Source organism: Notolepis coatsorum, assembly GCF_963971535.1.
Source record: "Notolepis coatsorum genome assembly, chromosome: 18".
Taxonomy (NCBI): Eukaryota; Metazoa; Chordata; class Actinopteri; order Aulopiformes; family Paralepididae; genus Notolepis; species Notolepis coatsorum.
In genome coordinates, this window is record NC_140182.1 from 20,605,006 (window position 1) to 20,630,995 (window position 25,990).

General features: G+C 42.8%; 1 protein-coding gene across 1 annotated transcript in view; it reads left to right on the top strand.

Annotated features, from left to right (window-relative positions):
• The first annotated feature begins 548 nt into the window (after positions 1 to 548).
• acanb (aggrecan b) overlaps positions 549 to 25,990 on the top strand; it is a 41,531-nt gene continuing 16,089 nt past the window's right edge. The window contains 10 exon segments of the mRNA XM_084334697.1: positions 549 to 673; positions 13,729 to 13,808; positions 15,945 to 16,328; positions 17,986 to 18,160; positions 20,243 to 20,370; positions 20,721 to 21,014; positions 21,733 to 22,011; positions 23,227 to 23,401; positions 23,959 to 24,086; positions 25,446 to 25,739. Coding sequence (XP_084190823.1) covers positions 13,736 to 13,808; positions 15,945 to 16,328; positions 17,986 to 18,160; positions 20,243 to 20,370; positions 20,721 to 21,014; positions 21,733 to 22,011; positions 23,227 to 23,401; positions 23,959 to 24,086; positions 25,446 to 25,739 — 1,930 coding nt within the window. The 5' untranslated portion in view covers positions 549 to 673; positions 13,729 to 13,735.

Below are 25,990 nucleotides of genomic sequence, written 5' to 3' on the forward strand. Positions count from 1 at the left end.
ACTAGTAGTAACAGTAGTTATAGAGTAGTAGTAGTAGTAGTATTACTAGTAGTAACATTAGTTATAGAGTAGTAGTAGTAGTAGTATTACTAGTAGTAACAGTAGTTATAGAGTAGTAGTAGTAGTAGTATTACTAGTAGTAACAGTAGTTATAGAGTAGTAGTAGTAGTAGTAGTAGTAGTAGTAGTAGTAGTAGTAGTAGTAGTAGTAGTAGTAGTAGTAGTAGTAGTAGTAGTAGTAGTAGGATAGTTTGAGTCATGGGAAGTCGCGAAGGAAGTCCTGAGTCAGGGCAAGCACAGTAGGTTCTCTGCTGTTACACCGTAAGGCTGTCTGTACAACTGTAAGATTTGTGTGATTCTGTGTTTCGGCTTTGATGTTCAATTTCCAAAACGGTATGACCTCACTATTTGCAAGAGACGTCCACCCCACCTCCTTGCTATTACTCTCCCTCTCTCCCCTTCTCTCTCTCTCTCTCTCTCTCTCTCTCTCTCTCTCTCTCTCTTTCCAACAGCTAAACTTGTGGTAGAGTTTGAATAAAGCTCCTTTCTGCTTTCCCACCAAGCCAAGAGAGCGAGGCCCCCAGTCAGTCGGTCAGTCAGTCGGAGCCCAGAGAGAGATTTTGGCTCGCAGGTCGGAGTCACTGGCACAGGGAGAGAGCCTCTGCACACCAACGGTACGTTGACCACCTTCTAACGGGAGTCTTTACTCCACTGCCGCCCCGAGGAGGGATACGGTCCTATAGAGTCTGTGTCATTCTAGGGACATATTTTTGGTGGTTTTGTCCTTCGGCTCCGGAGGGACAGGTATTTGTTGAGGTACTGCTAAAAGCATCAAATCAAGGTAACGTTTTGATGGTTTATTTTGAATATCATGGAGATACAAGTGACGAGACAATGATTTTGAGGCAGTGTGCTGACTTTGAAACCTGTGTCGTATCAGTACGGTTGAGTTGGGATCTTAGCACTACATTATTTCTACTTTATTTGTATTATTAATAATCCAGGTAGTAAATTGGGGCTATCTGTGTACTGTATGTGGTCTGAATTTTTTTTATAATTTTTTTGAAATTGTAAGATATGATTGTCCCTATGAAGTGGCCTCAATGTCTAAAGAATCTAGTCAAATCTCACGTGTTCGATTCCCAACTGCTATGAATTCTAGCACCACGCTGTGACTTTGTCTCAAGTTTGTAATTATTTGAAGACTTCTCCTGTGAAATGATATTATAGCCAGGATGAAACCCGTTTTAGTAGAGTAGCATCTCTATAACTCTGTCTATAGACTTGCAATTGAGACGGCAGCTGGGCAGCATGATCACTGTTCCACACTTCAGAGGTGAAAGCCTTGTTAGAACTGAATGGATGAAATGTAACACAAAACCTCCCTCACAGGTTTTCACCCATTTCTTGTTCAAAATTAGATTTTTTCCCCCCAAATGATTCCTCTCACAGCAGGTAGAGTATAGGGACATGAGCAGCATCAGCGCATGTATGATGTAGTAGCCGGCATGCTACAATGTTAAACTTGTACCGGTGCAAGGGGCACATCTCTACAGAGGACTTGCCGAGAAAACATTACACGCTGTTTCCTGTGATGCACCATACAAAGCGCCAGGGGTAGACACGTGTGCCGTTACAGTGAATCATTTGTTCATGTAGCCGCGCATTCAAATGTTCTGATGATGGAGGTGGAAAAAGGTTTGAGAAGGTGTTAAGTTATATGCTTCAGTCTTTTCATTCAAGATTGATTGATTCTCAAGTTCTCTCAGTTTGTGAGTTTTTGTATACCCTTCTAGTTCCATATGATTCTGCTCGACTGTACGTACGTACGTACCGGGACAGTAGTTTGTGTGTGTGCGTGTGTGTGTGTGTGTGCGTGGATGCGGTGCACATACCCCATGTCTTTGATCAAGGACTAGGGCGCATGTAGGGGTATGCAAATGCAAGCATAAGCGGCCGCATGTGCGCATTTACCCCCTCCGCCCATATGCTGTATAAGAATCTGTGTGTGTTCTGAAACACAGGGCTTACAGTATGTGTCAATACCAACATATATACCTACACATTCCCATACGTTTGCTTTACCTCTGGCATCAGGCGTGTGCTCCAACACATTCCCCTGGAGATATGTGTGTGTTTCTGTCTATGTGTGTGGGTGTGTGTGTGTGTATGTGTGTGTGTGCGCGTGTGTATCAATGTCCACTCTGTTCTTATAGTAGGGTCTCCAGAGGCATGGTGGGGGGGGGGGGGGAGAGCTCTCCCCTGGATGCCCGCCCTGTGTTTACCTTGGCTGGGCTCGCCCTCCCGGAGCCCTTACACCCCCGTCACTCCCACCCGCCCACCGCCCGAAACAGACCAAGGCCTTATTGCCCTCTGCATCAACTGGGGACGGAACATACCACAGCGGCTGAATGGCGGTGGTGTGGGTGGGGGCGCGGGGGGGCCGGGGGAACAGAAGCCACCCAACCCCGGCTGAATGGAGATACTGTGGAGCCGAGTAGGGGCCGGGTGCCTCGGCCCGTGGGCCTGGGGCCTGGCTTGGCTCGCTCACAATGCCCGTGCACATTATGAAGTGGCCTGGGGGGTTTAAATGGTGCATTTAAAGACACGTGGGGCTGCTGAGTGATCGCATGGTAAAGGCAATAAAGGAGAGAGGGGGTTTGGTCGGTCGGTTGGAGGAACGAGGAATTTAAGGTTTGGACTGGCGTTCTCTGTTGTTTGTGTGCTGTGTGAGTTTGTGGTCACGGTGCGATCACTGGCCGGCTACACCGCTATAGCTGTGTTCATTATGGGGAAGCAGAGCCTTGACTGTGAGTTACTCTCCGTATCAGACTGCTCTTTGTCGTGATGTTAATTGAGGTTGAATGGTTACCTGGTGAGTGTATCTACCCCCCGCTGTGGTGCCTCCCCGTGCTCTCTGTGTGTTTCTTTGTGCGTGCAGCATGCGCACACATTTCAAATGTCATCAGTCTGGATTCAGAAAGCAGCACGGTACTGTGTTACTGGGACAATGACAGTGGTAAATGATCTTATAGTCGCCACGGACAGGAGGCAGCACTGCTTTGTTTATCGACCTTTCTAAGGCATTCGATACTGTTGACCACGATATTTACTGAAGCTAGGATAAGAATCATGGAGGAAGATGAACTGGTCTGCAAATGCTATGTTACAGAACAGGTCACACTAAATGAATCTGCCTTCAATGTACAGATCTGATGTGGTCCCCCTTTTCTTTCTTTTTTCTTCTAAATGTTATACTGTGAATTTTATGAAATTGTGATTTGTAATTGTCTTAATTGCTGTCTTCTTGGTCAGGTCTCTCTTGTAAAAGAGGTTTCTAACTTCAATGAGACTATAAAGTACAAATAAAAAATAAAAAAGACATTTTCTGAATCCGCAGATCAAATCACATGTATATAGGATTAAAATATTAAAGAGGTTCTACATGCTTTTAGGACATCTGTGGATACAAAAAGCATCCTCTCCACCAGACTGCTAGGCTACAGTATACCTATGGAGAAAGAACAACATCTTGCAAGGTGTTTGACACCTGAGGCTTGATAGGGTTATTACTATGGCTAAGCTGCAAGGGGGAAAACATTGCTATATCTTTGAAAATAATGATTTATTAAATTATTTTCACTCTCTATTTTAGGTTAGGAAAGTACGTATAAGGTCTCTGGGGTTATGTTTAGAGTTAAAGTAATGGTTAGGTTTATAAAAAGTGAAAATGATGATGAGCTCCTGCACTGTAGCTTGGTTTAAAAGCCATGTGTAATGTACATGTGCGCCAGAAGTGTCCTAAACATAGTGAAACCAAAGTCTAAAGAGATGTCGGTTCACTGCCATCTTTATGACGGGGACTAACAAGACTAACAAGACCTGACCCCTATCTCTTTGAGTCATCCGTGTCTAGGAATCTGTCATACATATTCTTTGTTTTTCTTTCATATTTGAAGCCACAACACAGAATGTTTACTTTGGTCAAAAATGACAATGTTGTGATAGGAAAATGCCTTTCTTCCCCACTTAGGCCAGTTCTATGCAGGCACCATCCAGTGGTTTCTACCACAGAGTCCTTAGTTACCATGGCAACCACTTACATGGTCCAAACCGTAGTAGTAACACACTACACCAGAGTCTGTGCAGTGTTTATTACCTGTTCCACACGATGTGAAAATCCACATAAAATATATACCTAGGTAAATGGAATATTGCTCCACTTCTACAAGGGCTATTTGCATATTATTGGTATCTAGGTACATCTATGGCCCTCAGGGAATGTATTCACAGTGTCAGAAATATTGTGTCTATTACTAGGCTTGCATAAATTGTGATGAAACAAAGGAGAATATGAATTATGATTTTTCTTTGCATCTTTGACAGTGAATAACACCATGATAATAATTACCAAACTTAAAAAACTGCCACTGACCTCGTTCAGTACTTGAGATCATGTATACAAAAAATCTAAGGAAATTAATAAAGGGAAGATGATAAAACCGAAGGTTCTGTAGATACAGTACTGAATTCTCCCATCCGGACCAATGCAATTTGAAATATTATTATAGAATATAGAATAGATGCTTATACATTACCTTATTATAGCTAATTCGCACATTTATATATATATACATATATTATCTTTCAAATGCCCGAGTTCAATTTGATTTAGTATCACCAGGCGTGCATAAGAACAGATAATGATATCTACTGTAATCTAGTGTACTTTTTTATTTTCCCCACAGTGCAACCATTTTGAAACAAATTTCAGATGTAATTGTTCCTACATGCTAACAATAGGGAGGAGAAACTAACTGCGTTTCAATATTTGTCAAAAACGTTACCTTTTGTGGCTTATTATCGCGAATAATAACAGTTATTGACATATTCATAATTCAACTCTGAACTTTGAACCCCCATAGAACTTGAAGGGAAATGTAGTTCGAAAAAATTCCAACGCTGGTCGACAGCCGTGCATGTCCTCTACGAAATGGCCACAAAAAGACTACAATTCCCATGGTTCATACTTTTCTTTTTTCAAGCTTGGAATGGCGGTCGAAAAACGAAAACTTAAAACTAGCTTTTAACACATTTAACCTATTGCTAAACTAACGTATTGATGATAATATACATTCTACATGCTTTTGTGACATGTTAGTGATATTAATACTTGAAAACGTTTTATTTTTTTTATTTTTTTTTTTTATCGCTTTATTGCTACTGGGCAGTCCAGTAGAGCGAGACAGAGGAGGAATGGGAGACAGAGTGGGGGGAAGACATTCGGCAAATAACGACGGGTTCGGGAGTCGAACCCGGGTCGGCCGTGTCGCGGCTGAGCGCGCTATGTGGTTCGCCACTGGGGCGCCTGAAAACGTTTGATTTTAAAATAGCAAATTTTTTTCATCACTCTGAAAAATATGGATCTATGATCATAATGTCATTTAGGGGTCGGTACCGACCCTGGGGGGTGGAACAGGTTAAGAGTCAGGTAGTCCTAACAGTAATGCAGTAGATTATAAATGTTACTCAACATAAAATCACATTTAATTATTTTCTCTGAATGTGTTTGTTTTGTAGCAAGTAGTTTCGTTGTTGCCGCCATCTTTAGTGTTACAGATTTCCCCATTCAAAACTACCGCAGCGCTCCTTCTCCTCATTATATATTATATAGACTGTCTCTGGTAAAACCTCTACTGCACTAAGAGATCACAGACAAGGTGATGAAAGTTACTCATAATGACATTCTGACACCAAGCTGCACACACACACACACACACACACACACACACACACACACACACACACACACACACACACACACACACACACACACACACACACACACACACACACACACACACACACACACACACACACACACACACACACACACACACACACACACACACACACACACACACGCACACACACGAGCTAGATCTGTCAGACAAGGTTAGTTTTGCAGTGGTGAGAGTTCTATATAAGGTAGTAATTTGTTGGGAAACGAACACGTGAGATTTGACTAGATTCTTTAGACGTTGAGGCCACTTCATACGGACTTCAATCATATCTTACAATTTCATAAAAGAAAATAAATGTCAGACCACATACAGTACACAGATAGCCCCAATTTACTACCTGGATTATTAATCATACAAATAAAGTACAAATAATGTAGTGCTAAGATCCCAACTCAACCGTACTGATACGACACAGGTTTCAAAGTCAGCACACTGCCTCTAAATCATTGTCTCATCACTTGTATCTTCATGATATTCAAAATAAACCATCAAAAAGTATTATATAAGTCTAGTGGACGTGTGTGTGCGCACGTGTGTGATTTTGTGTCTGCTACTAAAGTGGGCCAACGTACTGTCCTGGACAGACCTTAGTCAGCAGAGCAAATATTGGCCCTGCTGTACCGTACTTCCTGGGTGTGTGGAACTCAGGGAATGTAGGTGGTCCTATTCACACACTCCCACACACACACACACACACACACACACACACACACGCACGCACGCACGCACGCACGCACGCACGCACGCACGCACACGCACACGCACACACACACACACACACACACACACACACACACACACACACACACACACACACACAGACACACACAGACACACACACACACACACACACACACACACACACGCACACACACACATACACACATATACACACACACACACACATCTCATGAGTGTGCCCAGGCCGGAACTGTCTAGTACCTCATCACACTGGGTGTATGTACTGTATACATATAGCGCTAAGATATCTGGCAGGAGATGTGTCTGCTCTGTTACTTTAAAAAGGTGTAATACATTGTGAACTTTGACCTGTAAAGGTCAACGGTGTTCTCTAAACTCTGGCTAGGCTGCCAATCACCTTGGGTCAAGAGCTTTAGGCACACTTTGAGGTATAGTGGTACATTGTTTTTATACATACATCTCACACACAATGACTGCTTTATTTGAATCCTCCATTTAAAACCCTATGAGTATGTATACAGTTCTAATAGGTAATAGGTTCAACATGGGTCACATGACATGGTTCAACATGGGTCACATGACATGGCTACATATCGACTGTGTCTCAATGACACAGTAGCTTCTTTCACCTTGTCAGCTTTTTAGGAACATTCCTACTGAGGTTCTTTGAAAGGATGGGGGCGACAGTGGCGACAGTGGCTTAGGAGATCAGTGGTCGTCAGCTTGTGACTGCAACTTCAGCAAGACTGGCGGCTTCTCAGTTACAGTGGGTGACAATATTGTCACAAGGAAAGAAGATATTACCTACCTGGGTTCCATCCTAGAGGCAAATCTTTCCTGTGACAAAATGGCATCCAATGTAATAAAAAAGTCAACCAACGAACTCGATTCTTGTACCGGATCTCCTATCTGGTAAACAAGAATACCCTGAAGACTCTGGCAGGAGCACTCATTCAAGGGTACTACGACTATGCTTGCACCTCATGGTACCAAAGCACCTCAAAGGCACTAAAAACCAAATTACAAACATCTCAAAACAAACTAGTCAGACTACTGCTTGACCTGACTCCTAAAACCCACCTCACCCCTGCCCACTTTGACAACCTAGGATGGCTTAGAGTAGACGCCAGAGTACAGCAACTCGCAATGGGCCTGGTCTACAAGATACACTACACGACCAAGGTACCCATGTACATGTCAAAATACTTCCCAAAGGTCAGTGAATACCACGATCACAACACCAGAGGGAGCTCCACAAATCATGTTAAACCCAGATTCGGCTCAAACAAGGGACTAAACATGTTTAGCAATTATGCCACATCAATGTGGAAAGCCCTACCCAAAGCTGTAAAGGAATGTGAATCACTACCCACTTTCAAAAACACTCTCAAAGAACACCTACGGGAGACTGCAATTCGAAACTGGCCCCTACGAATATCCTAACCCAGTTGTACAGTAAATTACCAAGTATGGCTTTGTCAGTATTCCAATGTACAGTGTACAGTGTAAACTTTTCAATCAATCAATCAATTCCAGCTCCTCCAGGCAGCGTGCCGAAGTGTCCTTGAGCAAGACACTTCACCCCTAACCGCTCCTGATGAGCATGTTGCCACCTTGCATGGTTGCCACCGCCATCAGTGTATGAGTGAATGGGTGAATGTGAGGCATAAGTTGTAAATAGGGATGTCCGATATTATCGGCCTACCGATATTATCGGCCGATATCGGCATAAAAATGTGATATCGGAAAATATCGGTATCGGTTTTCAATTATTTTATTTATTATTTTTTTTTTAAACATTTTTATAACCTTTAAATGGTAAATGGCTGCTTTTTTATATAGCGCTTTTATCCAAAGCACTTTACAATTTGTTCCTCACATATTACCCGTTCACTCACACATCGACGGCGGAGGCGACCATGCAAGGTGCCAACCTGCTCATCGGGAGCAGTTAGGGGTTAAGTGTCTTGCTCAAGGACACATCGACACGCTGCCCGGGAGGAGTGGGAATCGAACCGGGAACCTCCGGATTGCCAGACGACTGCTCTACCTCCTGAGCCACTGTCGCCCCCTTTATTTACCCAGCAAGCAAGTAAGAACAAATTCTGATTTTATTTATTGTCAAAAGTATGCATAATGTTGTGTTAATTCCACAACAAGAGATATGTAATGTTAATTACCTGAAATTATTCCATTTTTTGGGGGGGGGGAAACCCTGAATATATCGGTATCCGTTGATATCGGTTGATATCGGTATCGGAAATTAAGAGTTGGACAATATCGGTATATCGGTATCGGTAAAAAAGCCAATATCGAGCATCCCTAGTTGTAAAACACTTTGGATAAATGCAGTTCATTGTGAAACCATCCTACTGGTTTCTAGCCCTTTTGAAACAGACATACATTTTCAACTTCCTACTGAGAAATGCTACCTAAATAGTAAGTTCCCTTGCAATTGAGATACAGCCATTATTACAGCAGAAACTGACCTGACTAGAGTGGTTACAATGGAGTAGGGAGTGGTATAGGAACCAAGATGCAGGACGAAGGGAGGTAGAGACAGTTCCCAAGGGTGTTTATTAGGCACAGGGCACAAGAACCAGGAACTAAACAGGAACGGAGGAGAATAAAAGGCCAACAGCCCAGCTGACTAACCTAACTATAAAAAATAACTAAGAAAATTAAGCTTGAAAAACACTAACAACAGAGGAATGTGTAAAGACACTAGGAAAGACTCACTTTGATATAAACAGTAGACAGATGACTGAAGACACTAGGAAAGACTCACTTTGATATAAACAGTAGACACTGAAGACACTAGGAAAGACTCACTTTGATATAAACAATAGACACTGAAGACACTAGGAAAGACTCACTTTGATAGAGTGTGTGTGTGTCAGTGGAGGCTGCTGACCAAATTTTTAGGTGAAGCACAAATTATTATATTATATTATATATTAAATAATATTTTTAAAACATCCCCCACTGTGTGTCAGTGGTCAGTGGACACAGATGAAAACATATTAACATTAGGTGACAGCGGACCTGACCAGATGAAAACATATTAGGTGACAGCGCACCTGACCAGATGAAATCATATTAGGTGACAGCGCACCTGACCAGATCAAAACATATTAGGTGACAGCGCACCTGATCAGATCAAAACATTTTAGGTGACAGCGCACCTGACCAGATCAAAACATATTAGGTGAAGGTGACAAGGAAGCCACAGACTCATACCCCCCCGACACTCAACTAACCGCCTCGGACAGTCCTTCATACCAGTGGCCATCAGGCTCCACAACAGTGGGCAGCGACTGCTGCCAGACATCGACCTAGAACTAATAGGAACCCAAGTAGGACAATAACACTACCTTATGCATACTGCACCTTATGTGGATACTGTGATACTGTGAATAATGAATAATGTATATTTCAGTTAGTTAGATAGTAAATTATATTGACCTATTTGTTTACACTGCTTGTGTTGTTTTCACTACCTGTACCCCCCCCCCCTTCCCCCATGCTGCTATGATGCCTGAATTTCCCCAAGGGGATCAATAAAGGAATATCTTATCTTATCTTAAAAGGAAAGATGAAATTACCTACCTGGGTTCCATCCTATAGAGGCAAATCTTTCCTGTGACAAAATGGGATCCAATGTAATAAAACTAAGTCAACCAACTAACTAGATTCCTGTACCGGATCTCCTCTCTGGTAAACAAGAATACCTTGAAGACTCTAACAGGAGCACTCATTCAAGGGTACTACGACTATGCTTGCACCTCATGGTACCAAAGCACCTCAAAGGCACTAAAAACAAGATTACAAACATCACAAAACAAACTGGTCAGACTACTGCTTGACCTTACTCCTAAAACCCACCTCACCCCTGTCCACTTTGACAACCTAGGATGGCTTAGAGTAGACGACAGAGTACAGCAACTTGCAATGGGCCTGGTCTACAAGATACACTACACCACTAAGATACCCATGTGCATGTCGAAATACTTCCCAAAGGTCAGTGAATACCACGACCACAACACCAGAGGGAGTTCCACAAATCATGTTCAACCCAGATAAAAAAAAAAAAAAAAAAAAAAAAAAACGTTTTTTTTAATAAAAGAAAATAGTCATAACTTAGAAATTAGATTGCATAGGTCTATGAATCGATATCGCGATTCTGTTTCGATTAATTGCCCAGCCCTACAGTGTGTACAGTAAGTTAGCTTGGTGATTATCATTGTGATGTAGGCTAAGCTGCCTAGCTACTGTTAGCATACAAGCACTGTAGCCTACTTACTTTTTCATCCACAACGTTTTTTCTGATCCAGATGCATAAATCCACTTCTTCATGTTGCTCAGTTGCTGGTTTATACTTCGGTCCTAATGTTGGCGCAAAGTTTAATTTAGCCTGACTTGTTATAGCTGTACAGCTTACTAACTACTAAACAACAACTTTCTCATAGTCTCAACTTTCACATAGTCAAAATGGGTCCAGCTGCATGTGAGGAGGATAGGTTTAGCTCGGGCCAATCTCAAGTTTCTCAAGTTTCTTTATTATTTGTCATACAGAAGTACAGAATACTTTTATACAAAATGCTTCTTTATGTTACATTTTGTATAAAAGTATTCTGTACTTCTGTATGACAACTAATAAAGAAACTTGAGAAACTTGAGATTGGCCCGAGCTAAACCTATCCTCCTCACATGCAGCTGGACCCATTTTGACTTTGCAATGCAGAAATCTCTGATTGGATTTGCAAGGCTGCCAATCATATTCAACCTCCGTGTATTGGATGTCAAGGGCTGTCAATCAATCAATCCTCCATTCAATGGCAAGAGTTTAACTGCACAGACCGTGCTTAGATGAAGTTAATAGCCTATTTTGATTCGCTGTTATTTATTATTTATTTAACAATGGGTCACACCTGTGAAGTTTTCTTCACGAATAATTACTGCAGGCAATACTGCAGTGCAGGCCTGCTCAGAGCTGTACATTTTGGCCATTTTTGAAGAAAGAAAAATTCACTGACATTTTTTTTACAGAGGAAAACATTTATAATAAAAAAATAATAATAATAATAATTTAAAAAAAAATATATATATATAGTTTTTTTTTTTTTTTATATATATATATAGGTATATGTAAATTAATAATAATTATGAATTATGAGTGAATTTGTGTTTCACGTGTTGTCATAGAGAAACCTCCACTGGTGTGTGTGTGTGTGTGTGTGTGTGTGTGTGTGTGTGTGTGTGTGTGTGTGTGTGTGTGTGTGTGTGTGTGTGTGTGTGTGTGTGTGTGTGTGTGTGTGTGTGTGTGTTGTGTGTGCGTGCGTGCGTGCGTGCGTGCGTGCGTGCGTGCGTGCGTGCGTGCGTGCGTGCGTGCGTGCGTGCGTGCGTGCGTGCGTGCGTGCGTGCGTATGGGGGATCAAACGGGTCGCACAGCGAACGAACGATGCACTCCATACGTGTGTGTGTGTGTGTGTGTGTGAAGGGGCAATCCATGGCCTGACAGGAGAGGCAGAGAGAGGAGCAGGTAGTTTAATGTCCAAGGCAGAGCAGTGGGGAAGTGGGCAAGCCTCGAACCACAACAAGAGCCATGCTTGTTTGATAGACCTTCAATGGGCAGCTCGCCCCAAAAGAAAACTAATTTTCCCTTTAATCTATCTATCCATCCAGGTGGTTCTGGGGTGATCTCTTACCCAGAGTGCTATGTATCCATCTAGGTGGTTCTGGGGTGATCTCTTACCCAGAGTGCTATGTATCCATCTAGGTGGTTCTGGGGTGATCTCTTACCCAGAGTGCTATGTATCCATCCAGGTGGTTCTGGGGTGGTCTCTTACCCAGAGTGCTATCTATTCATCCAGATGGTTCTGGTGTGATCATTTTGGAGATACAGTATCTTATCTATCTTTTTAGATTTTTGAGTGAATTGCTCCTTTTAATTTTTACACAGCAGGTTCATGAACATGTTTGAAACTGCCAAATATCAGGACTGTTATTCTACACACTTAGCCAAGATCTTTAATACAGTGGTTGTCAATCAGATTTCATGCCACCACAGCACACATACATACACAAAGATAAAGATCCCAAGGCACACCTAATTTAAACCTTAAGACGCGGCACCTGAACCTTAAGACACAGCACCTGGACTGACTCCAGGGGAGTGTGCCTTGGCTCTAATGCTAAGTGCCGGGCTTTGAGAGCCGAGAGGCACATTTTGAAAATAAGCTGGAAAATTGCCCTCAACACGTTTCCATTTTCGCCCAAAAAGTTAGCAAAACAAATGGAACATTTATGATGAATGAATGACTTTCCCCTCCCAGTACTGTGAAACGATGAAGAATTAACTTTAGAGCTGAGAACAGAGAGGCTTTCATTCTGAGAAACGTGTGGCATTTCAATAGTAACTTTTGACCACATGTTTCCATTATAGTCAATGGCATATTAACCCTGTATATGACTAATAATACTGTACATCCTGAATATTATATCAGGTATGAATGATCTTGTGATACGTATGAATGAGTCTAGTGGACGTGTATGTGCGCACATGTGTGATTTTGTCATTAACATTAACTCAATGGTGACAAACCGAATAGTAAATTCAGGTAAAAGAAAATATATTAAATAATAATAACATTTAAATCACATTCACAGAAAACTGGAAACCATTTCTGGTCAAGAGGAGAAGTTATATACTCTGGAAACTAGGGAAATGCTCCTTGAATCTGGCTCTGAATTTGCATAAAATGTTTGCCTGAGCTTTTACACCCAAACAGGGTTTATATTCTAACATTGCTAGAAAGTCTGAACCAGAATTCAAATCTGAAAGTGTGTAAGAGCTCACATAAACATGGCCTTATCATGAAGTCATCATCCCCATTCGTTGTCTATATGGAGCAGAACACCCAGATGTTTACATCCCAGTTACATCACAGATTGGAGGGTTCTCTCTCAGATTTCTAGCTGTGCATATTCACAAATACTGACTCAACTGTCCTGGAGCACAGGAATACACTATGTCAATTATTTAAATGGGTGGCATTCCCCTTTAAGGTAATGAGTAGAAAAGCCCTATTTCCTATTTTTTTATTTTTTTAAAGTGTCAGTATGTATCATTATATTTCAAGATACAAGTAAGAATAAGAATACCCTGGATGTAGTTTTTGTAGCCTGGATCCAAACCTGAACCGTTGTTTTCTGTACTCTAGGTAAACCATGAGAACCCTCCTCCTACTGTGTGTGTGCCTGCCCTTCATGGCGGCAACAATATCGTTTGAAGACCATGACGGTAAGTGAGCCTCTGTCCTCCACTGCTGAACATTCCATTCACAAACACTCAATCGATTACACTTTACACGCCTCTAAACTGGTGTACTTCCTTCATTATCACTCGTGCTCGTAAAAAAACAACCCTCTTAACTGACATGTCTTCAGAATATCTATGAATGATCATCTATGAATGATTATGTGAATTTCCAATATAGTCCTTCAAAGTATATCTTCAAACAAAATAAAGCTTTTCGGAAAGCTTTCAGCACAGGCATTGCAAACAACAAATATTGAAACGATCATATCATACCTAAATCAGCTACGTTTATGGAGCACTTTGATTTTGTAATTTTTCCTTGAACAGCCACCACTGTGACTACAAGATAGTGTACCAGTACTGCAGGCTCTTCAGGAAGTGTTTTTATAACAGGTTTAAGAGAGGAACGGGGCCGCCCGAGTGGCGCACTGCGTACAGCACTACGGTGCAACACGGCCGTCCCGAGTTCGACTCCCGGACCCGGCGACCATTGCCGACTGTCTTCCCCCGTCTATCTCCCATTCTTCCTCTCTCTCTCTCTACCGGACTGCCCGGTAGCAAAAATCAATAAAAACCTACAAAAAACATAACGTGTCCAAACAGGACAAGTAAAAACAAAAGAGAGGAACACATACTCACATGAGTAGATTTTATGCCTTGAAGCCTATGAAGATGCACTTTAATAGATTTAATAGATGTTTGTCTTAAAGGTGCTGTAGATAACATTTATATGTAGAGTAATCATTAAAGGGGACATGCATTGCTATTCCTTGCACTATTTGGGCAACTTTACACAATTCCTGTGAGTCTATGGAAGACATCTGTAAGGTTTATTTAAAAAAAAAAAAATCATTGTTTTATATTTCTAATGGAGTACTCAAAAGCATCATTTTCCAGCCTCAGGATTTCACACAGCATGATATACATACGAGAGAGAGCGAGAAAGAGAACGAGAGAGAGAACGAGCAAGCGAGAGAGAGAACGAGCAAGCGAGAGAGAGAGAGAGAGAGAGAGAGAGAGAGAGAGAGAGAGAGAGAGAGAGAGAGAGAGAGAGAGAGATGTCCCCGACACACAAGCAGTCAAGTTTGTGTATGTGTGTGTCCCCGACGAGGGAGAGAGATGGCGCACACACACTTCTGCAGTCCCTCCCGCCGTCCCTCTCTCTCTCCCTCTCTCTCCCTCTCTCTCCTCGCTCGCCTGTCAAACCCTGTTTGAGGAAGTATCGGGTTACACTATGCCTACGTCCCCGACACACACGCAGTCAAGTTTGTGTGTGTGTGTGTGTGTGTGTCCCCGACGAGGGAGAGAGATGGCGCACACACATTTACACACACTTCTGCAGTCCCTCCCGCCGTCTCTCTCTCTCTCTCTCTCTCTCTCTCTCTCTCTCTCTCTCTCTCTCTCTCTCTCTCTCTCTCTCTCTCTCTCTCTCTCTCTCTCTCCTTCTCGCTGTTCTCTGCCTGTCAAACCCTGTTTGAGGAAGTGTCGAGTTACAATGAAAATGAAAATTGTGGGCGGGCATTGGCTCCAACCACAGAGCCAATCGGATCACAATCAGCTCCACCAGCGCCTCGTTTACATCACCTTGCGAGTCAAATCAGAATGACCTAATTAAATGGAGGAGGAAATTGTCGCAACTGAATGAGAGCAATCCGCCAATATGGTATTTAGAGACACAGACCCATTGATACTAACTCATATTACTATATAACAATGCTAAACACTGAAAAAAGCCATTTATAATGCATGTCCCCTTTAAATAATTTTTTTTTGCGGGTCCAAAATGAAGTTGCATGCATGTATCCCCTCCCTACTTCCCATTTTCCCATGTGGAATGCACCCAATTGGTAAAATGACTGCTGGTATTCTAATATCTAGTGGCTGAATGTTACCTATAGCACCTTTAAGTTTTATTGGGACAGAGAATACATGCTTTCTCAGGTGATTTCTCATAAAGAACTACAATATTGATATTTAGCTACTAAAATATAAACAATTTTATTTTATATAATCTTATTATACATGTGGGATCGGGTTCAAATTTGAGAGCCATCATCACCATAACCGTGTTGAATAGAGGCAGCGTTAGAGCCAACCTGTACTGATCTCCACCCCCAGACCTGGACGGCACGCTCAGCGTCAGCATCCCCATGGAGGTGCCGCTGCGCCCCCTGCTGGGCAGCAAGGTGGTGGTGCCCTGCTACTTCCAGGATAACACCGTCAACGACCCCGGGGCGCCAACCATCGCCCCGCTCTCCCACCGCATCAAGTGGACCTACGTCACCAAGCAGAAGACCACGCTGATCCTGGTGGCCTCCGACGGCAAAGTGCACGTGGAGACGGAGTACCTGGACAGGGTGACCATGGTGAACTACCCGCTGGTGCCCACTGACGCCACCATGGAGATGACGGAGCTGAGCAACAAAGACTCTGGAACCTACCGCTGCGAGGTGATGCAGGGCATCGAGGACAACTACGACTCTGTGGACATTCAGGTTCAAGGTACGCGTGCCGTGCTTTCTCTTTGGAGATCTTCACTTACAATCTTTGTGGCCTGTGATTTCCTATGTTGCATAATACAATTTTGGTGGTTAATCTAAAAGATTTTGCCACAGGCCTATTCAACTATATTTTTTTATGATAACCCCTTCAAAATCTAAATAGTTAAGCCACAGACTATGAATTGGGCTTAATAAGCCGCTTTTCTTTATCATAAATCGATCAATAGAGACCATATTAGATCCCCAATTATCATATCATGGGGTATCATTGGAAAGCCACACTCATTGGCTACAACCCTGTGTAAAGATTTTCGAGATCGCCAAATGATTGACGGAGCTAGAGCCCCGGGAGTCGGGGGTGGTAATGTGTACTTTTGCGTACTTTGGGGCACGCCTCACATATCGGCATGTAACTCGAGAACCGCTGAACGGATTTTGTCACCTGAAACGGCAATCGACAGGCAACAAATAGGGCTTTAATTATATCTATATTATTGTATTAAAAGAAATGCACACCCGAGCCACTAGAGGTCGGCAAAGTGGCATCGCGAATCGTCCACATGTGGGCCCTTGGATGTTAAGAGGTTAATGTTTAATTTTAGCCAAGAGTAAAGATCATAACCCTATCAGAAACAGTAGTCAAAGTGTATATTTAAATTTTTACCGATGTTTTATACGATTTATCGGAAATACGAATTTATCGGAAAATGCTAATTATCGTAAAACCGCAAGGAAATGACTAAATCCAGATTCAACCCTGCCATTGCAAAGAGGGGCATTTTCCCTTAGATGTATGATTTGGCCATAATAAGGTCAAGGTCAAGTTCAAGGTCAAATATGAATTTATCATTAAAATTGATTATCATTTATTACTGTCTCTACAAATCCTTCTGTTTAATCATCTTCCCTTTATTCATTTGCTTAGATTTTTTGTACACGTGATCTCAATAAGGTGGTGAATGAGCTCAGTGAGCATTTTCTCGTACCCCGCAGATTTAACATGGTATTATTCACCGTCAAAGATGCAAAAATAAATCATAATTTATATTCTCCTTTTCTTCATTACAATTTACTCAAGCCTAGTAACAGACACAATATTTCTGACACTGGGAATACATACATCCAGGTCCCTAGATGTTCCTAGATACCAAGAACATGCAAATTGACCTTGCAGAAGTGGACCAATCTTCCATTTACTTAGGCATGTACCTTTAGGCGAAATATTCCTACAGCTTAAGTATACTCTGTAATGCTGTCAAACAACAACCTACAGGCAAAAGAGCCCTGCTTGATATTATGCCTTAATTTTTTGGTTTGGTCTGATTGTGTGGGTTGGAGTTTAGTCACTTTTTATACTGTGAATTTATCCAGACCTGTCTTGCCAGAGCCTTGAGGTGTGGCCAGCAACCCCTCCCCATACCAACTAAAATCCAATCCACACAAAAGACAAAAACTGTAAACAAAGCGCAGTACCATGTTGTTATCTTTTGCCTAGAGGTCGCTGTTTCATGACATGTCACATTACAGATTCTACCTTTAATTCACTTTGAAAAGATTCACAAAAATAGGCTTGGTTGTCACACCCACCCCGCCCCATGCTATATTCCAATATTCCATCCACCCCCCCTTCTCTCTCTTTCCCTCTTTCTCTCCACCAGGTATCGTGTTCCACTACAGGGCCATCTCCACCCGCTATACCCTGACATTTGAGAGGGCCAAGGCGGCTTGTATCCAGAACAGCGCCACCATCGCCACGCCGGCCCAGCTCCTGGCCGCCTACGATGACGGCTACCACCAGTGCGATGCCGGCTGGCTGTCCGATCAGTCTGTTAGGTAAGACTCAGCCTTGACTTGCTCACTCTTTCTAAAGTACCTCAAACTCCACAAAGAGGGGAGGCCTGGTCGGCCAGACTGCCGATGAGGATCCAGTCAAGGCTCGTATACCAACGAAACTACTGTATAAAAGTAAAAAAGAAGGACGGGTCATCTAGTCAGAATACCAGCGTTCTATGCTCTACTTGGTGCCAGTTCTATTGAAGCCTATATTAAAATTCAAAATATACCAGCTATCTGAGGAAATATACATCAAATCAAATCAAATCAAATGTATTTGTATAGCCAGAGATCACATGGAAAAGCTCCCATGGGCTGGACAAGTCTTCTTGTACAAGTCAAGAAGAAACATCACAAAGATCAAAAACAAAAACCACCATAAAATCCAAATATGCAACACTCCCAGACTTTCCCCAATGAAGAAGAGGAACGGCTCCCTAAAAACATAGCAATAGAAGAAGAAGAAAAAAGCACCACAGGCGGCGTGGAGGAGAGAAACCTCAGATGGGCAGTTCAAAGGGGATCATCCCCCAACTTGGATGTCATGATCATATAGTGTTGCAATGGGTGATAGATGGATGGAGAATAGAACAGGTGAATAATTGGTATAAATGTATATATACATACATGTAATGAAACACATATATATCCCTTGTGCCTCCTTAGCAACTATTTCCTGTATTTAGCCTTTGTGTGTGTGTGTGTGTGTGTGTGTGTGTGTGTGTGTGTGTGTGTGTGTGTGTGTGTGTGTGTGTGTGTGTACAACGGTGGCTGTGTTGATGATTATGTCATGAAATTGGGTCCGTTTGCTTATTTTCCATATATTTACAGAATTTGAAAAGATTAGATTTTGAAACCCTCTAACACAAAAGTTAACAATATTAGCTTTCAAAGCGTCCATAGTGGTTTATTTCTGGCCATTAGGGGGTTAGGGTTAGGGTTAGGGTTAGGGTTACCCAGACAGAAAGATTAGGAGAAGGTAAAAATCTCATCCCTGTGCCCGTGCCCACCACTCAGTACTCATGCCGCGTTCACGTTACGTGGGAAGAAGCGGAAGAACCAGAGGACATCTCGTTGCTACAACTAGGAAGCCTTCACGCGCTGACTCGATGAAACGCCCACATCCATACTTCCGCAATTCGTGACGCGAAGTGGGAGATATCGGGGTCTATAAAAAAATCCCATATGTCCTGGTAGGAATTACCACTAGGAGGCTGACGTGAATGTTTTTTCCCAGTCGGAAGCTGGTTCTTCCGCTTCTTCCCAGTAACGTGAACGCGGCATCAGTGTTGGGGAACAGTCCCCCAACCCCAACCCTAACCCCAACCCTGACCCTAACCCTAACACAAACGGGAATATAAGGGGTTACAATTCGGAAATCTTTGGAATCTTTGATAGATATGTTGAGTTAGGTTCATAGTGGTATTCATAAAAAAAGAATTGGAACGAAATATTACAAATTACGTTTTTTATGACCTTGAACGTGATGCAATCTTTTCATGCACTAACGTGCCAACTCTGTCAGTTACCTAACAAGGCACAAGGGATATATATATATATATATATATATATATATAGTTAACAATGCAACAAATTGGTGATGATTCTGACATTCGAGGTAATAACCTGTTTAAATGACATAAACGAGGAAATGGCGATCCCATTCAACTCAATGTCGGACAAACTGAAAATTCACGCACACCCATGTGCGTTCATGTGCTGCACAGTGATGTGATGACCCTTCCTTGTTTTATAGGCTCCTTGGATACCAGGATGTAAGTGTTGTTCACTCTCCTCCTGAGTAACAGAGATTACATTCATGCTGTTGTGTTTACAAGTTTGCGTTCAAAGACACGGCACTGTCAAATGTACTGGGATGTACAATGGTACTATGGTAGAGGACATCAAAGTTGTGACATAGTTCTACAGATCATGCTGTGTAGACCTTGGTTCAGTAATGCTAAGTCAAGTTGTCAACTTTCAGTAGAATCCTCAAGATACTGCATACAGTAAAAGAGTCCAGTGTTAGATTGGCCGATTGTGTGAGTCCATTTGTTAATTGACAGCTGTGTTCCAACCAAGGTACCCCATCCTCGAGCCCCGCGATGGTTGCTTTGGAGACAAGGAGGAATTTCCTGGTGTGAGAACCTACGGAGTGAGGGATGTCAATGAGACCTATGACGTGTACTGTTTCGCTGAGCAGATGACAGGTACTCAATTAGATTAGTAAACCAACGTGACCACTATCTTGGATTTGAGCATTAATTTATACATGATTTGGGAGAAAGTGATTGATTCGATGAAAGAGATTTGATTTGGTTGATTGATTGATTGATTGATTGATTGGTTGGTTGCTTGGTTGATTGATTGATTGATTGATTAATTTAATGATAGATTGATTGATTGCTCTCTGATTGACATTGCTTACAGTTCACATGTGAAAGAAACATGAAAAACACAAAAACCACCATGTGTATTTTTAGATTTTCACATAATTACTCTTCTGTAAGGGTGCTGAACCTGAGTCTCACTTCTCCCTCCTCTCTCTCTCTCCTTCCAGGCAGAGTCTTCTATTCCATGTCCGTGGAGAAGTTCACCTTCTACCAAGCCGGCGACCAGTGTGCCAAGCTGGGCGCCAGCCTCGCCACCACCGGCCAGCTTTATCTGGCTTGGAAGGCTGGCATGGACGTGTGCAACGCTGGCTGGCTGGCAGACAGGAGTGTGCGCTACCCCATCAACATCGCCAGGCCCCAGTGTGGAGGGGGGCTGCTGGGAGTAAGAACCGTTTATCTGTTCCCCAACCAGACAGGATATCCCTACCCGGACTCTCGCTACGACGCCGTCTGCTACCAAGGTAAATCCATCTTGGCAGGGGTTCTCAAAAGGGGCTTGGGGATCATCAGCAAAAAAGAGGAATAGCTTTTGTTTTGAATCCTTTTTTTTTTTTTTTGCTCAGTCCTCCTAGTACCTTTCCCATTCTCTGAAGATAGCTGTTCATGTTCACAAATAACAATAATAATAAAAAGAATAGCCTAACTTTGTCTAACGTGTCTCCATTCCCCTGTCTTAACTCACGGGAGAGAACCATTAAGATGTTACATTTCAAACTCTGGCAAAGCCCACCCAAGGTGGGAACAGGGTGGAAAGAACAGGAATCCCAACCTGAGCATGACATAAGAGCAACATTGCCGCCTTGTGAATATGGCCAATAGCCTAATACCTAGCTATTACTGCATTACGGACTGCGATTCCAAGATGCATCACTGAACACACTGAATGATTATGGTGAAAAAATATTCCACTTCCTCACTGAATTGTTAAATGTAGCTCAGTAGCTCGGCAAGTATTCACGCAGTACAGTAGTCTGTAGGCTTTGTGTGTAATATAGTTTAGTATGAAGTGGATTTTGCTTTTCAAGTAAATGTGTGATCAAGTTAATTCATGATTTAAATCAGTCAAAAGAAATCACAAGCAATTAATTCATTGGAAGTATCAATATGATCTAGCAACTCGGCCAAACCCCAAAAAATAAAATAAAAACCATGCCCATAATTGTTCGTCTTTACCAACAGCCGCAGAGGATGCGGGTGCAGTAGTGCCGACCACACCCTTCCCAGAGATCATCCGCATGACTCCCAGCCCCGTGGACTACCCCGGCCACATCACCACGCCCGGGGAGAAAGAGGCCCACGGAGAACTTGCCACCCTCTCCCCGACACACAGCACCGTGGTGGGACCTCTGCCCATCCCGCCTAGCATAACGGAGACATACCCTAAGGTCACCACTGTGACAACCAAGCCCGGTCTGGCAGTGGAGTTAACAGGAGTGGAGACTGCTATGGCTCCTACAGGTTGGTGGAATAATAATGTCTGTGTTAAGATGTCAGATAAGAGATGTTTTTACACACGCCCTTATCTTACGAAATGTAACTCGGGGGAGTTTCATGATCAAAGACAGCAGAGGTTGTGTACTTTCAGACTCAAAGACAGCAGCAGTTGTGTACTTTCAGAATCAAAGACAGCAGAGGTTGTGTACTTTCAGAATCAAAGACAGCAGAGGTTGTGTACTTTCAGACTCAAAAGACAGCAGAGGTTGTGTACTTTCAGAATCAAAGACAGCAGAGGTTGTGTACTTTCAGAATCAAAGACAGCAGAGGTTGTGTACTTTCAGAATCAAAGACAGCAGAGGTTGTGTACTTTCAGAATAAAAGACAGCAGAGGTTGTGTACTTTCAGAATCAAAGACAGCAGAGGTTGTGTACTTTCAGAATCAAAGACTGCAGAGGTTGTGTACTTTCAGAATCAAAGACAGCAGAGGTTGTGTACTTTCAGAATCAAAGACTGCAGAGGTTGTGTACTTTCAGAATCAAAGACTGCAGAGATTGTGTACTTTCAGACTCAAAGACAGCAGAGGTTGTGTACTTTCAGACTCAAAGACCGCAGAGGTTGTGTACTTTCAGAATCAAAGACAGCAGAGGTTGTGTACTTTCAGAATCAAAGACCGCAGAGGTTGTGTACTTTCGGACTCAAAGACAGCAGCGGTTGTGTACTTTCAGACTCAAAGACAGCAGCGGTTGTGTACTTTCAGACTCAAAAGACAGCAGAGATTGTGTACTTTCAGAATCAAAGACCGCAGAGGTTGTGTACTTTCAGAATCAAAGACAGCAGAGGTTGTGTACTTTCAGACTCAAAGACAGCAGAGGTTGTGTACTTTCAGACTCAAAGACAGCAGAGGTTGTGTACTTTCAGACTCAAAGACCGCAGAGGTTGTGTACTTTCAGGTCACATAGAACATGCAAGTGATGGATTGACTATACTGTACAGTTGCCAGATGTACAGACGTTGGCCAATCACAGAATTTCAAAACGCACTCACTGTACCTGGTTCAACAACACTTGTTTTCAGTGTTTCAGACTTACTGACCCCCGTGGACAAAAATCAACCTGTTGTTCCATCTTTTCTGGTCCCTCTCTCGTCTCTCCTTCTACTCACACCTCGCTCTCCCCTCTTCCTCCCCTGTCTCACCCCCCCCCCCCCCCCCCCCATCCCTCCTTCCCTCTTCTCCAGGGGTGGTGTTCCACTACAGGGCCATATCTGGCCGGTACGCCCTGACCTTCCTGGAGGCCCAGCTGGCCTGTCGCAATATAGGAGCAGTTATAGCCAGCCAACAGCAGCTCCAGGCAGCCTATGAAAAAGGCCTGCACCACTGTGACGCAGGCTGGCTCCGCGACCAGACCGTCAGGTGAGACGGAGGCTACTGGAGCCGTCTGTAATGGTGGGGGAGTATTGACATGCACACCGAGGTTGTAGGCTACACACTACGATGGTGAGAGACAGAGTGAGAGACACAGAGTGAGAGACACAGTTAGAAAGTACACATTGAGATAGTTCAGTTCAGTTTAGTTCAGTTCAGTTATTTTTCTTTGGACACATAACAACGGTCATTCCATAAATCGTCAACGTTTTACCAGCTGCTATTGCAGCATTGTCCAATTGTCCGAAAAGGGCTAGGGAGACGCACTAGGCTTGTCAGGCCCTACCCCTGAAGACTTACGTTTACTTTAACAAATTCCACCAGCCTTGCTGGGTGGTCATTAAAGAATCTAATCTAATCTACACACTGAGATAGTACACACTGAGATAGTGATTTATAACAATGGATCTCAAGAGGAGGAAGAAGAAGAAGAAGAACAACAAGAAACTACACAGATTAACGTGGCTCCTCATTTGATGTAAGAAAAGATGTAAAAAAAATAAGGGAAATAGTTCAATTACAACAATCTTCTGTTCCGTGCACAGGTACCCCATCGTGTCGCCCAGAGCCAGGTGTACAGGTAACCTGGAACACGTCCCGGGGGTGCGATCCTACGGCCTGAGGCCTGCTAGCGAACGCTATGACGTCTTCTGTTACGTGGACAGCCTCCGAGGTAAGAGACATGGCCCTCACAGCTGTTGGTCACATACTAATTCAATTGCTTTACATTATTGCGAAGGTTACGCAGGACTGTGCATTCTTGAAATGGGAGGCATTCATTTCCCTGATAGGGTGGTTGAATGAACTCATGTTGTTCACCATAGAATCTTAAACATCTTCAGCTTGCGATCCAAACAGCAGTTTCCCCTCTGGGTGTCACCCTAGGAGCCAGGCTCAGTCAAACACACTAGTCCTTTTGACATCTGGGGAACTAACTAGCCTGTGTACGTAGGGTGACCAGGTGTCCCCCTTTTGGTTGTACTGTCCCACCATTTGAGACCGCGTCCCACATATTGAGAGGATGTCCCTCTTTTCGAAGCAAAAAAGAAAATATCGAACACAAGACATTCCTGTCAAGTGATAAAGTTTGAATATTTAAAACAGATGTTAGGTGGTAACAAGCCGGCTGCCAGTGCCAAGATGAACGTGGAGAGATATAATTCTGTATTTAATTTGTATTTATTTTGATTTAACCATTATCTATTTGGTGAAGACGAGTTATTCTAATAAAAAAAATTACATTATCTATCTGTCCCACTTTGTCCCACCAAAATCTTACTGTTGTCCTGCTTTTGGACTGTTTGCATCTGGTCACCCTATGTGTACGTAGAAAGCATTTTCTTATTAGTAGTATTATTATTGAAGGATCCCCATTAGCTGAAAAGACTGCAGTGAGCTAGTCTTAGGGTCCACCTATAATACATTTTATAACATTAGAGAAAAGCAATGTGTCAAGTAATTATTATAAGTCATACATCATAAGCTTGGGTTTACATGGTAAATCCTTTTTGTCATATCTGTGGATATGGAAGTCTTATAATGTATGTGTGTGATGATGACACCAGGAAAGCCATATCTATAATAATAATAATAATAATAATAATAATAATAATAATAATAATAATAATAATAATAATAATAATAATAATAATAATAATAATAATAATAATAATAATAATACCAGAAATATATATTTGGGAATAGAACCAGGCTCCCATTAAAGGTTGCACCATGTAGTTTAACCCTTTCACTACCACACTGCCATAGGGTTAACCCTTTCACGGCGACAATACAGAAGGTTAACCCCTTTCACTGCCACACGACAAAGGGTTAACCCTTTCACTACCACACCGCAGAAGGTTAACCCTTTCACAAACCGCACTGCAGAAGGTTAACCCTTTCACTACCACACGGCAGACGGTTAACCCTTTCACTACCACACTACAGTGAAAGGGGTTAAGAAACACCGGTGTACATATCGCGCAGCAGTGGAGGGGTACTTCTAAAAGCCCTTTCTCCCGTCATCGTCCAGGCGAGGTCTTCTACACCAGCGACTATGACAGCTTCTCCTACGAGGAGGCCGTGCAGCACTGCCAGAAGCTCAACACCACCCTGGCCACCACCGGAGAGCTGTACGCCGCATGGAACCAGGGGCTGGACAAGTGCCGTCCAGGCTGGCTGCTGGACCACAGCGTCCGCTACCCCATCATCAACCCCAGGGCGCACTGCGGAGGGGGCAAGGCCGGGGTGCACACCATTTACGCCTACCCCAACCAGACGGGTCACCCCGACCAGCACTCGCGCTACGACGCCTATTGTTTACGAGGTAGGAAAATATGTATTACATCCCCCGACTAGGTATGTCTTATATTTGTGAATGTAAATATTGTTATTTGCACTATAATCCGAATCTCATTTTAAATCTTAAACCTTATCTATTAATCGTGTCTTTATTTTATCTTCAGCAATAGAATACCATCGTTATTATGGTAATAATAGTTGGTAGAATCATTAGAATTACAATCTCCGTATTTGCCAGGTACATTTAGCGGAATTTGTCCCATCCTAAGGAGCAGT